This window comes from Alligator mississippiensis, chromosome 12 (genome assembly GCF_030867095.1).
Source record: "Alligator mississippiensis isolate rAllMis1 chromosome 12, rAllMis1, whole genome shotgun sequence".
In the NCBI taxonomy this organism is placed as follows: Eukaryota; Metazoa; Chordata; order Crocodylia; family Alligatoridae; genus Alligator; species Alligator mississippiensis.
In genome coordinates this window covers 21,406,029-21,420,766 of record NC_081835.1, presented here as the reverse complement: position 1 = coordinate 21,420,766, position 14,738 = coordinate 21,406,029, and the positions used below count along the sequence as shown (strand labels likewise).

The following is a 14,738-nucleotide window of genomic DNA, read 5'->3' as shown; positions in this document are numbered from 1 at the left end:
GACACTTAGCTCTTCTTTAGTACCAGAAGCCAGATAAGGAGGAAGTTAACCAAATACATTACAAATCAGACTAGTTTAACATGTAAGCAAATTGATAGGATACATGCAGTGCTGATGATAGTGTTGCACCTGTCCTGAAGACTGAAGCATTCTGACACCTCTGCAGCAACATAAACTAGTGACGCAGAAGGTAAAAACATGTAGCATTTCTCCACTGACAAGCCTGGAGAATTGTTTAATTAATAGTTTCGTTGTTTAAGAAAGTTGGGGTTTTTTTTAATTATTTCATTTTGAGGGAAAAAACTGGAAGTTTTTTTGTTTGGTTTTTAATCATGGTCTCTGAGGGTGGAAGCTATTGTTAACTGTACTGTTAAATAAAAGTGTAGAAGTAGCTCGAATGTTTCAATTTTCAGGGTACTTCCCAGTAATTAAAGACGCTGTTCATCAGGTCTCTGTTCACAGGAAGCCAGGCACAGGATGTGATCCTTTGGTTTACCTGTGACCAGAGAGACCTGTTGAAGAATGCCTTGCATTGGAAAACTTGTCTAACTTTATCCCAACTACATAGTTGGTCCATTAAAAGAGATCTCCCTAAGAAACCCTTGCCTGTCTCATATCTTCTGGACCATCACATGTACAACATCATTCTACACTACTCACTAATTTAAACATATTAAACAGTCTTTACCTAATTTGCCTCAAAACAGGATTAGAAAAAATTCAATCTAATCTTCTGAATCCACAATGGTTTGAATTAAATGGAATGTTTAAAACATACAGGAGATTTACACAAGAATTAACTGAATCTTCACAACCCAGGACATTTATGTTGTAATAATTTATAAAGTTTAATAGCAATAAAAGATACAGTGATAATATTCAGTGGAGTTAAATATCTCACCTGTCATTTTGCAACACATTATTCTCTTTTCTCAACTGAGTGATCTAATTGGTTTGTCTTAATAATTCTAATTTTTTCAAACACTCCACCTTGCTATTAGAAGTTAGGCAAGCAAAATGGATTATGCTGTGTCATCAATACATACTGGTCCAACAATTGAAAGTTGGCAATTCTGACTCCTTTTCCACAAAATGTTATTAAAAAGTTATTAATGATACATCCTGGCTCCTAGTCTTGACATGATATTATAATACTTCAGCCGAAGTTTTAAAAGTACACAGGTGCAAAAACTAATGCTGATTTTGCTTATATAATTCAGTTAATATACTTGATTCTCTCATGTACAAGCAGTACAACTAGTTTATTAAACTGGTGCTTTGTGTTTTGTCAGGTTTACACTTTGCAAAAAAACAATATTCTTTCCAAAGATTATGAGAAGTATTTCTGTTCCCAATTCTAATGACTCATGCAGTTAATAACAACTGAGCTTAATTTAACTCTCTCCCTTTCAAAGCATAAAACTTTAAAACAAAGCATTTTAAGTGTTTTTCAAAAGTATTATTTTAAAGGGGAAGCAGCAACACATATGTACCACAATGACAACTAGTCATTTCTGAAAGATATTTTAAGTTAAAAAGGTCTTTTCAAAGGTTTTGAAACATTAAAAAAAAAAAAAAAAAACCATTATGGTACAATACTCCAGAAGGATGCATTACAGATGCTTCCAAACAACATAAATTTACGTTTTCATGAAATACAACAGATTACTTCCAACATGTCACATTTAAGTAAAATATTTTGAAAATTTTTCAAAGCACAGACAACCCACCTCTGAACTGTTACAAAATGACCCATGTACAAAGAATTGTTGATGCAACACAAGCTGCAGAAAAATGCTTATTTTCTGTACCTTCATCATTTTTTCTTTTTTAAATATTTTTCTCTCCTCCCAGAATATTTCTGATAAGCATAAACCTTTTTAGCATTTAGGAGATTAATCCTGTATACAATTGTGCACTGAGTCATGATTTTTTGGACAATCCACAAAAAATATCCTTAAAACACGATCACTATTATTGTCTCAAACGTCTTGTGCTGGGAAAAGAACAATATCGATCAATATCTTTTCTCAAGTCTGTTAAGGTTACTTAACAGATTTGTATATAAAGAGTAAAGGAAGAGTATGTCACCTACCTTCCATCGTTCACCTTAGAATATATTCCCATGAAGTGCAGTTTAAAGGATTGATGCTCAACATGGCAACTGATTGGGTCAGGAGAATTCGTCTGCTTCCTTAGACCAACACAGCTATAACCAACACTCCACTTCTATTAGACATCTATACAACAGGTGAAAAATGCTGAGTTTTGACAGCCATTTGTTACTTTTGGTCTGAGGATGTAGGCAGACAAGGTTCTTTGGGTGAATCAGATATCTTTTACTAGACCAACTTAAATAGTTGGGGGGAAAAAATTTTGCAAGCTTTCAGGTTTAGAAACCCTTTGTCAGGCTGAGAAAGTCTCTGCAGTTGGTGTGTGCTCTTCCTGGATGGAATGAATAGTAAAGAAACCAGAGTGGGGTGGTATGTGTGCAAGACAGGCAGTCAGAGACTTCCTCAGTCTCAGGTTTTTAAATCCAAAAGCTTGCTAAAAAAAATTTCCAACTATTTAAGGTGGTCTAATAAAAGATATCTGATTCACCCAAAGAACCTTGTCCACTTTAGAGTCAAATTTCATAAAAATCCTCCCTCGGTTAGCTGTATCAGCTCTAAAGAAAACCACAGAAGTCTAGATATCCCCCATACAACTTCACAAGTTCACATAGGCTTAGAAACTTGCAGAATTTTTAGGACACAAAAGCTGTATCATACTATACAACAAGTAAAGTGGTACAATGAACCTAATAATGCACTTACACTAGTACAGTAATCTTGTACAGAAAAAGGAATAAGCTATAACAGTATAAGATACATTTATAGCGGTAATATGGTGTCTATATTAAAGGTTTAACTACTATAATTATTTCTACAGAAACAAAAGCATTCACCTAAGCAAACCCATTATAACAGTATATATAATCAGAGTACTTAGAATAGTTAAGTAATTAGAGAGAAATAAGCCTAGCATATCTGTGAACGCACACACACAAGCGTGGACACAAACACAAGGGCAGATTCACAGAGGGTATGATGGTGCAGTCACAGCCTTCTTCACTGATGGGTCACTACTGAGAGCTCCAGTCTCACTGCCAGACAAGTGAGCAGTGAGTTGCCACCACTGCCACATCCACTTTTCAACATCCTCGATCCACTACTGCAGGGGTATCCAAAAATATGGCCTGTGGGCCAGATCTAACTTGCAGAGCCCTATCATTTGGCCCATGGTGCTGCCCCGGGGTCTGACTGGCCCCATGCATTAAATGCTGGGCTGGGGTTAAAGCATGCACCACCCAGGCACACAGGGCCCAAGCCAGACTGCTGTTTGTTTATCACCCAGTTAGTGTCACGTTGTATAGCAAGTTGCTCCTTTTGACTTTTTTTTAGCATGTTGTTTCTTTGCATTTCTAAAGTCTCCTCTAATACTTCACTAACATTATTTTAAGATGGCATTAACCTTTTAAATGCTGTCAGATTGAATACTTTACATTTTTTTCCATCTGGCAGATGGAACGTAGGTCTGTTTCCGCGCACTCAGGGCCCACGCACGCAGGGCCCAAGCCAGACTGCCCTATCTAGCCTACTGACTGGCTCTGCATTACTCATCTGGCCCACAGGGCCTAATGAGTTTGACACCCCTGCACTACTGGATATAGAAAAATGTATATTTTAGTTGTTTTAGAAGGTGAGGGCTAGCTGCTGCTCCCAAGGGTGCAGCAACTATTATTATTTACCTACTAGGTCTGCATGATCCTGCAGAGATACAAGCAAGCTAAATTGCTCTTTGATCCTGAATGAAGCAGGGTGAAACTTGGAGTCATTTTGCTACACTTGATTTGCCACAGAATCATGCAGATAGATAGATGTAAGAGAGCTGAATCCTAACAGCTTCTGTCCGTTGCTCCAATTGTTACATCTGTCCATACCCACCAACCCACCATATAATTTGATCCATACACTCTCTTGTTTAGTCATCAATGGTCTGAATAGCCTTACACCTGTCAAGCACCTCAATTCTTTTTGCTTGATCCTCAGAGTTAAGCATCTGTAACTTAATCAGATGCAAATAAAAACACGGCTGTAAATTCCAGTAACTGCTTACATTTTCTAGGAGACAAAGTAAGCCATTTAAGCATGCTCGTGCTGTAAATGGAAAACTACATGCTTTAGTTAAGCTCATGTGTCGCATGTGTTATACATAGCAATTTATTCCATAATAGCTATTCTGGAGCTGTTTTTATCAAAACAGAAGTGTAAGAGTATCCATTCTTCACAGATTATTAGAGAATAGAGCTGTTTATTTGCACACTATTGCAATCATGCCATATTTTGTTATCAGTTCATGCTTTTAAGACTTCCACAGGATTTTAGCCACTGGCTTGCTACAGATTTCATGGGAGACATGCAACTAGAACTCCCAAGACAACCCTTAAAACTTAAGGGGCAAAAGTCAGCAGAGACACATGGGTTCACAGAGCTTAAAAGTCTTTCAGTTAAAATCTCTGTTATACTCGAGGTATTCAAATGAAAAGCGCCACAAGGAAGCAATTTCACAAGAGCCTTACTTCTTGTTTCTTTATCCTCTCACAACCTCAGGTACACAGGGTCTTTGTCACTTTGTCATTTATTCCAGTTTTGTACACAAGCATTCAGGCTTTTAAGCATCAGATAGGTGGACTGGATTCTCTCAGTCACTTTTTATGACATTTCAATACAGCCTCGTAGGGAACATAATAATTATTCCACTGAAATAGATCTTGGTTAAAAATATAAATAAATAAATAGATAGAGAGACCCAGAAAATTAAACATAAACTACTTGAAAATAATGTTGAAGGGACTGGCTTACACCAACAAAATCCTTTGACATCTTCCCATTAAAAAGATCCCTCTGCCATATTATAAAGGAAAAATGGCAACTCTTACTGAACTATTATTGAGAAGGAGCATGAGATTTAACCCAATGTAAGCTGCTTGCAGTCAAATTCTGCACACAGAAAACTTCAAAGAGATTCAAAGCAGGGGTGTAGGGTGTTTATCTACATTTTCACTGACTACCTGTCTTATATGCAGACCAGCCCCACCCCTGGCTTCTTTACTTTTCATTCCATCCAGGAAGAGCACACACCAACTGCTGAAACTTCCTTAGCCTGACGAAGGGTTTTTGAACCTGAAAGCTTGCTTAATAATTATTTTCCAACTATTTGGGTTGGTCTAATAAAAGAGATTCGTAGTGCATTTATTATAGCATTTGTACTTATTGAGCAGATGCTTTCACATGTAATACTCAAAATCATTATACACTTTTTTACTTATTAGAAACCTAAGACACTGGTATGACCCCAATGGCAAATTAAGTACTACTGAAAAGTTAAAGATTTAACTACTGGAAAGTTAAAGATTCAGAATAAGCAGCTATTAAAACATTTCATTCACACCAATTATGACCAGGTACATGCTCAATACATGTAACACATAATCATTTAAGACCTTAAAAAGTCTTAGATGATGATGTGGCACGATAAATTAAATTAATTTGAATTCAGTGTCTTAAATTTAGATTTTTAAGGGTTTAATGTTACATCAGATACCACACACGTATAAAACACACATCAGCCAATACAGTACTCAATTGCAGCAAGCGGTAACTTTGAAGTACAGACACCAATGCCACCCAGCAATGGAAGAAGCAACTCACAGCAAATAAATTAACCTCAATATTAATAATGCCTTCCAAAGAACATGCTAAAACTCCAGAATTCTTCTCATGTTGAATTAAAAATTGCTTCAGATTAGATACATTCATAAAGATTGCAACCCCAGAAAAGCAGATACAGAATACACTTGAAGTATATTGTTACCTTCATTTATTAGTCAGCTGCCAAATAAATTAACTATCAGAAATAAAGAGAATAGACAGAACTTTAAAGTTCAAGTGCAGACTCCAAGGTTCAAGCCCAGGTGTGCGGGCTGAGTGCATTACAATCAAAAATACCTACGAATAAAAACCTGGAGGCCTAGGGTTAGTTGTTATCTCCATATTTAGGCATCTGAAGCTGCCACTGACTTCAAATCACAAATGGCACAAACAAACAGATCGTAACTATGAGCCCTGTGTTTTCATAGCTTACTTGCTTAAAAGCAGGGCCGGGGGAACAATCTTCAGAGCAAACCCCTCCAGGTTTTACGCACAAGCTAAAGCTTCCAGCTTGGAATCCAGCCAGACCGACCAGCACAAAACCAAATCTCAGAGTGAACTGCAGACTCCAAAAACGGAACTGAGGTCTGAGTGCGTGTGGGAAGGGAGGCCAAAAGATTACAGTACACATGTTACCTTGGCACATCACAGGGCCTTGCTGTATTGTTGCTTTTAAACTCCTCTCAGAAACAGAGAGAGATTTTCCTATGTAAAATTACAGGCACAGTAAGCACCAAAGTAACAAACTAAAAAAAAAAAATTAAAAAAAAAAAGGGAAGATATGTTTTTTATATAGCTGCCTATGCGGTCGGGTCTTCCCTTCAAATTACAAAACTTCTCTCAAGTTTTCTCTACATTTTCACACGCTATGGCAAATCACTGCAGACTATCACACCTGACCCACCCATTTCCACCCACCACAGTCTCCTATGTGCATGTTACTTCCAGTTGTTTCATATTACAATTTATCTCATAGCTGGATAGCAGAAAGTGTTGATATCAGCCTGATTTAGTGGCTAGAGCTATGCTAATTTAGACTGTGATTTTGTATCCAACTGCAGTGGGGGAGACCCAGGCATGGCATCTGTGCTCATCCTCAGCATTCAGGTCCTAAGGAACCAAATTCTGTACCATGGGGGCAGATCCATGTTGCACCCCACTCTGATTCCAGCAGCAGCAACATTTCTGGTCAAGCAGCACTGAGGAAGTCAATTGACTTTATGGCTCATTATAATCTACCTGATCCCTTCTAAACATTTCACTCCACAGGTGTTACCGACCCTCTCTGCTTCTGAATGGTTTCTCTGTCCCAGCCGCCAGCCAGCCTTTGTTCTGCACTGCGACTGTCAGCTGCTCCTGGTCCCGATGCTCCTACTTCACAGCCTCCCAGGTTGTCTTTACCTCATTCCAATAGAAATTATATCTGTTTTTCCTTTCACCTTAAACAGAATAGTCCAGCCCTAGGCCCCGAGCATGGTAGTTTCTACCTGGAGAAATATACTGTATTTACTCGACTCTGAGACAGCCCTGCATTTAACTTACCCCTCCTCCCACTCCATTAGACTCTATAGATAGAAAATGTATGAGTTTGTCATAATTGTTTTGTTATCGGAGGGTCATCTTCAATTCATCCTCCCAACTGGTACAGAAGGGAAAGCAGCGGCTGGGAGAGGGGAGGATCAGGTAGCTGGGAGAGGGGAGGTCATCGGGCAGGCCGCCCCCCCTTGGCCTCTGCCCCCTTCCTGCCCCCCTCACGGTCAAGGCTGCTGAGGCCGCTCCCCCGCGCGCAGCCCCTGCCGCCGGCGGGGCAGAGGGGACCAGGGGGGCAAGCGGCTGCTGTGGGTCTGACCCAGGCTCAGGGCGGGAGTGGGAACCGCCCCCCCAATCCCACTGCGGCTCGTCTTAGATGCGAGGCACTGGGGCAGGGCAGCCTCTCTGGGGGACGAGGCGGCTCAGAGCTGCCCCCTCCGCAAGCCGCGCTCAGCCCCAGCCCGTCCCGCGAGGGCTCCCCGCGCCCTCCCGGGTCACGCACCCGCCGGCCCCCCGCGGCCACTCACCGCCCCGGCCGGCGACTCCGCTCCGGCTCCGGCTCCGGCTCCCGCCCGCGCTCTCTCGCTCTCCCTTCCTCATTCCCCGCCTCTCCCGGCGCGGGGAGTTTCCTCGGCGGCGCGGGCTTCCCCGGCGCGGGGCCGAGCCGCCGCGCCGCGCCGCCCCTCGCCGCTCCAGCGACGGCCCGGCCCGGCCTCTCCTCTCGCAGCACCAGCCCGAGCCGGGCCTCCCGCGACCCCTGCCCAGCCACGGAGAGCGCGGGCCAGTGCAGGGGGCAGGAGGACGCCCCTGCCCGAGCCGCCGGCCGCTCTCCCTCTCAGGCGAGTAACTGGCCACAGGCGTCAAGGGGGAAAACAAAAAAAAGGCAAAATGCACGGGACGAGGGAAGTCCCGTGACTGCCGGGCGAAGGGGAAGCAGTCAAATCGAGAGTTGAAACGTTCAAAAAAAATGGAGACTTAACCTCCCCCCCCCGAAAAAAACCCATGAATTAAAATGAAGGGGACTGCAGGCAAGGGTGAGATTCGGCTGCCTTTAATCATTTATGTTTCCATCAAAAGGCAGCACTGAAAAAAATAAATGCAGAGATGATACCAAGCATTGGGTTGTGGAGAAAGGAGCTTGAACTAGCAGCAAATGCACTGCAAGAATCCTTTTTGGTCAAGGGAAATTAGGGGAATTACTAGGAAACAACGTGCGACAAAGATGAGTGGAAGTACCATAGACTGGGGAAAGGACTGATTGTTTGGTAGGCGCTGACCAGGAACCAACAGAGTAGCGCCCTGATCCAGGTTGTTATTTGTGTTGTTATACCTAAAGACACAGACAGGGGGTACACAGTAACCCCAAAACTCTCTTTTGCCCCTTCCTCCTCTCAAAACTGGCAAAAAAGTTGGTACACAGTGCATTGTGCAGCGCTTTAAATTCCCCAGTAATAATGTGGTGTACTGTGCTTTGTGCAGCACTGGGCTCAGCCCTCCTAGCTTTAACCAACATCACCTCTAGCTCAGGTACATACTCGAGTTGTGCACCCCTGGTGCAAAAGGTGGCAATCCTACCCACACCAGATCAGACATCTGTCATGTCATGCCCTTATATATACAGCTGTTCTTCCAAAATATGGCACACAGTCTGCAAATATAATATCCCCTGGAAAATTGAGTGTTGGGGTACTTATTAACATTTTCATAAGTTAGGGGGCACTTGCTACTTAAAAGGTTGAGAAACACTGAGCAAAACGCACCAAATGACCCTCACCAATGAAGCGAATGCTGGACTGTAGTACTGCAGAAACAGGCCTATGTTCCATCTGCCAGATTGAATAATTTCGATTTTTTTTCCATCTGACATTTGAAAGGTTAATGCCATCTTAAAATAATGTTAGTGAAGTAGTAAAGGAAACTTTAGAAATGTAAAGAAACAACATGCTAAAAAATGTCAAAAGGAGCAACTTGCTATACAAGGTGGCATTAACTGTGTGATAAATGTAGATGTGCTGTACATGCAAAGTAATTAGCACACAACAAAAATGGCCAATCAGCCACAAAGATGTTGATTGGAAGTGTAGAACTTTTTGTAGCTGGTGTCCATCTGGTTTTAATTTGAATGCGTGGCATGTGATGGGTCTCTGCTGTTTTCTGGCATCCCAAGCTGCATTGTCCCTTCCCCACCTCACCAACCACATAGCAGCCAGGGCTGTGAACACCACCTAAGCTCTGAAACGCAGGTCTCGCGATGTTTCTTCCCCTCCTCCAACACAAAGCAAAGTGAGACAAATCCCTCCCTGGGTGCAGAGGTGGTGCTGGGGCTGCCCTATCCCAGGGCTGAGCAAAGTATGGGGAAACGGGGATTCCACAGCCTTTGCGCTACACAGGACAGGGCTTTCCCTGGGCACCGGGCTCTGCACCAGCACTAGGAAAGGGAATCCCTGACTTGTGCAGTAGCAGCATTCCCTAACCCCCTAACTAGCCCCTTAGTCCAGCTCTGGGTCCTGCAGGGTGGGGAAGGGACATTTCTTACTGGACTCCTGTCACTCCTACAGCTGTGCTGCTGACCAGCTCTGATCTCAGAGAGATCCCCAGCCCAGTAGCAGTAGCTGTGAGAGCTGGCATGCCACTTACTCCCAATTTGGACAACCTGCTCTTTTCATATGAAGCCATGCTAAAAGTTAATCTCTCAGCTCCTTCAAATCATTACCACCAGAAATGTGATGAAAATGGAGTAGTTAAATCCAAAAGATTTTGAAAAAATTATGTAAAAACTATTCTTCATTTTGGGATCTTAAAAATAAAGCTTACACTCAACTGTTGACTCTGTCAGATAGCCTTAGCACAGGGATTGGCAACATTTTTGGGCAGTGTCAAAAACACCTACAACCTCAACTTGTAAGATGTTGGCATGCCAGGGGTGACGGCAGGGGAGCCACAAGGGGCCTGGTCCTTTCCCTGTTGTCTACCCTGAAGTGTGTGTGCACCCACCACCAAGCCAAACTGGGGCTCTGCAGACCCCAGTGCAGGCACTGGCAGCCTCCTGGCTACCTGCCAATCAGCCTGGGCTCTGGGCAGGCCCCTGCTGCCTGCTATGGACCCCGGGGCTGCTTGCAGCAGGCAGTGGAGCAGGCTGCAAGCAGCTGTGGCAGGGTCTGCAGAGCCCTGGCCTGGTTCTTTGCTGGCAGTGGGTGCATGTGTGCTTCAGGGTGGATGGTGTGGAAAGGGCCCAGGCAGCACTGACACCAAAAGGATTCAGCCCCTCATGGCTACCCTGCTGTCTGCCCCGAGGCACACGTGCTATGCAAAATGCCTTTGTGTGCTACACTCTGGCATGCGTGCTGGGGGTTGCCTACCCTTGCCTTAGCATATAGATAAAAGATGTTAAACACAGACCAGAATGTTAAAAGCAGGTAATCCTTAAAGTGCTACAAATGTTTCTTTTTAAATATCAGGGACAGTTAAACAGCAAGGCCAGCCATACCTTGTCATGCATCCAAAGGTGCATCTCAAGCCGGTCCAGAGAAGTGATACTCCCCCTCTATGCGACTTTGGTCAGGCTGCAGTTGGAGTACTGCGTCCAGTACTGGGCGCCGCACTTCAAAAGGGATGTGGCCAGCCTGGAGAGGGTTCAGAGGAGGGCCACCCGCTTGGTGAGAGGGCAGGACAGGCTCTAAGAGGAGAGACTGAAGGACCTGAACCTGTTTAGCCTCAGCAAGAGGAGGCTGAGGGGAGACCTAGTGGCTGCCTACAAGCTCATCAGGGGAGATCAACAGCAAATAGACAGAGCCCTTTTCTCCCCAGCACCTCCTGGGGTGACAAGGAACAATGGTCATAAACTGATGAAGAAGAGGTTTAGGTTAGAGATCAGAAGGCAATATTTTACAGTTAGGGTGGCCAAAATCTGGAACCAACTTCCCAGGGAAGTGGTCCTCACCCCTACCTTGGGCAAATTCAAGAGGAGGTTGGATAATCACCTGTCTGGGGTCTTGTGAACCCAGCATTTATTCCTGCCTGTGGCAGGGGGTCAGGCTAGATGATCTGTTCAGGTCTCTCCTGACCCTAGCTACTATGAAACTATGAAACTGGAAAACAGCTACCAAGCAGATTAATTACTCAATAAGATTCTTCTGTTATTCCTGAAACTCTTGCATTATGCTGCTGCTTCTGCTTCACCAAGGGTGCATCTATACATCACCTGATGGCAACATGCTATGTTGGCGTATGGCATGCTCCAGCGATGTAGTGGTTACGTGTGTCTACACATGATCACCAGCTACATCGCTGTAGTGGTGGGCTCCCCGGGTATAATGCACCACTACGTTGATATAGTGGCAAAATTTAACCGTGCGCCATGCGCATGGCGCAGTAACCACCCATACTGCACCATGGTTTAGTACTTCCAAAAGGAAGTACTAAAGCAGTGCCATAGCAACATCACCATATGGCAATGTGTAGATACACCCTAGATCAATTATCGGTAAGTTCTTAAAGCTATATGCCTTGAATATAGAGGAAGTACCTTTCTTGTTTTTCCTATGCTCCCAGTATGGAATGAATGTGTTAAGGCCCTTTAAAAAGTAACATACCACCCTCCAGTTCACTCTAGCTTAGTTTTGTAGATTGGTGATGGGATCAGTGCCAAAATTATACCCATTTTATGCTCTTTTCCGAGCTGCACCCACCTCCTCCCCAGCTACTTGCTTGCAGTGGGAAGTAATGAGCATAGAGGTAATTCTGTTTCACATCAAAAGCAGCAATTTTTATGGATCACACAGGAGTATAGGAATCAGACTCCTTTTTAAGTCCATTAATATCCATACGTGAGTCAACCAGAGGAAATATTATTTTTAATCAATGCTGTATTTGTGGACAAATATCCAAATTTCCCATCACACAGCAAAGGACTGGAAAACCTTTGTGGATGCTACGTTAATTCTATATAAAGTTTTCTGTCTGGTGGATCCTTTAAGTGACCCGTCCCTCAGCCTGCTCTGGAAGCACTGGCAGAGTAGCGGTATATAGTAAGGAACAGGCAATCATGTACCAGGCTCTGTCTACTTTGCTACATTCAGGACTGTCCACACCTGCAAAGAGACTGGAAGGTTTTGTTTCCGTGTTACAATCTAAATGCAGGGACCTACCCATGTATTCAACATCAGCAAGTCTCTGTCTAATGACATCTAGATTTTATACACTGCACTTGTCATGCATTCAAAATTCCCACTTATATTTTTTGTATACTTATGTTATTTTATAACAATAATAAAGGATCAGACCTTATAAGAAGTTGTAAATGCATAGTGTAATGAAATCCAGTCAATCTAGATTAAAGATTATACAAGTAGATTTTACATGTTATCTGTGAATACATAATTGTTTATTATCTGCATGCATTTAATCTTGCAATACATTTACATAAAGATACAGGGATTTTGTCAGTATTTTTCATTCACTCTTCTTTAATATGGAGTTGAAATCAGCAGGGATAAGGTACTGTTTGGTATTTGTAAAACTTGACTGAATGTTAAGAACTGCAATTTAAAATAAATCTTTATTATGTGTCTCTTGAAGTGCAAATTATTTTAGGCTTCCAAGTCTTGGGAGGGAAGAATGAAAGGAAGATAAGGAATAAGGAAAGGACAGAAAAAGGGAAAAAAATAGACCAGATGTTTACATGAGAAAAATCAGAATGAAGCAGTGGAGCTATTCAAGGCTGTTTTAAATTGGTGTAATAGTAAAAATGCCTGAAAATTATGCTTTTGAGAACCAATAGATTATGGAAAGCTTGACCTAAGACTTGAGAAATAAATGTGAATTGCCTAGAAATTTTGGGTTTTCAGACAACCATGACAATAAAACATACACACACATCCAAACACACACACACACACCCCCGCATGCACGTACTTCAGCCTTCTAATATGTTCTACTGAAGTTTCTTACATAAGGAGTGGCTGCAAGCTGTTCAGATAAAACATCATGACAGTGAAGTTCTGGGGATTATGCCATACCTCAGGTTGGTTTTGAGAGAGATTTTTTTAAGACAGACAAAACAATCTGATTGGTTGAGGACTATTTTAAGCCCCAAAACAAAATCTTGGGAATATATGGTCCAGCAATATCAGTAATATACTTGTATTTTTCATTAAGCATTCATGTTTGAGAGCCTCAGTAAATTATAACAATTTATAATTGGAAAATAATAATGAAAAACACAAATCAACCCCTAGAATAGTCTATAAAAAACACAAACTAATTCAAAATCAAATACCTACCACCCCAATCTTATACTGAATTTAAAAGCAAATTGAAAAAGGAAACTCTACTTTTAACCTGCCAGGAAAGATTACTTTTAGCACCTAGCATGTATAGGTGGGGAGGCGGGGTACATTGCATAGTTACAGCTCATCAACAGAGAAGGTGCTGCCTTTAATCCTTTGAAAATTATGTTGCTCAATAGTTGGCAAACACTGCTCTTAATTTCCAGATACTACAGTAGGAGATAAGGCAGCAGAATTCCTTAGTTAGACAGACCCAATTCAGTGCATTTACTCAGCTTTACAGATCAAAAGCAACTAGTGAATATCATGGACTTAACTTTTGCATCCTTAATATTGTATACACACACACTCTTGCATTTAGTTTAAATTAATTTAACACTGGTTAGAATCACAGAATCATATAAAATTAGAGTTGGAAGGGACCTCAGGAGGTCACATCTATTCCAACCCACTGCTCAAAGCAGGACCATCCCCATGAATGACTGGTGCCTCCCAAGACTGGGGGAGAGGGGGGCACCATTTTTAGGCAGTAGTGGGGACCACCCACAGACATCAGTGGTAGTGTCAGCAGCAGGGAGGGTGGTGAGTGGCAACTGCCTACAGATGCCAACAGCAGTGTCAGCGAGTGGCGAGCAGGGCCTGCCCACATACACTGGCAGCCGTGGTGACTCGGGGGGAGGGAGCGGTGACCGCCCACAGAAGCCAGCGGCAGCTTTGGTGATGGCCAATCTTAGGGGAAGCATGTGTTCCCCTGTGCCCCCCCTACATGTCACCTAGATCATCCCAGCAAGGCTTTGTCTAGCCAGGTCTTAAAAACCTCCAAGGATGAAGAGTCTAGCATCTTTCTGGGTAACCTGCTCCAGTGTTTTACTACCCTCCTAGTAAGAGTTTTTCCTTATATCCCTAAACTTCCCTTGCTGCAACTTGAGACCATTGCTCCTTGTTCTGTCATCTGCCATCACTGAGAACAGTCTAGCTCCATCCTGTTCTGAATCCCACTTTGGGTAGTTGAAGGTGCTAATAAATCTGCTCTGTCTTCTCTTCTTAAGACTAAAGCCTAGCTCCCTCAGCCTCTCCCCATAAGTCATGTGTCCCAGCTGCCTAGCCATGTTTGTTGCACTTTGCTAGACTCTCTCCAATTTGTCCACATACTTTCTGTACTGGGGGC

The 14,738-nt window shown here is 42.8% G+C and overlaps 1 protein-coding gene across 1 annotated transcript in view; it reads right to left on the bottom strand.

Moving 5' to 3' along the window:
* The window catches only part of ARHGEF3 (Rho guanine nucleotide exchange factor 3), a 303,899-nt gene extending 295,941 nt beyond the window's left edge, over nucleotides 1-7,958 (bottom strand). Inside the window, exon 1 of the mRNA XM_019495453.2 lies at nucleotides 7,811-7,958. Coding sequence (XP_019350998.2) covers nucleotides 7,811-7,883 — 73 coding nt within the window. The 5' untranslated portion in view covers nucleotides 7,884-7,958. The remainder of the gene's footprint in view (nucleotides 1-7,810) is intronic.
* Nucleotides 7,959-14,738: the final 6,780 nt, after the last annotated feature.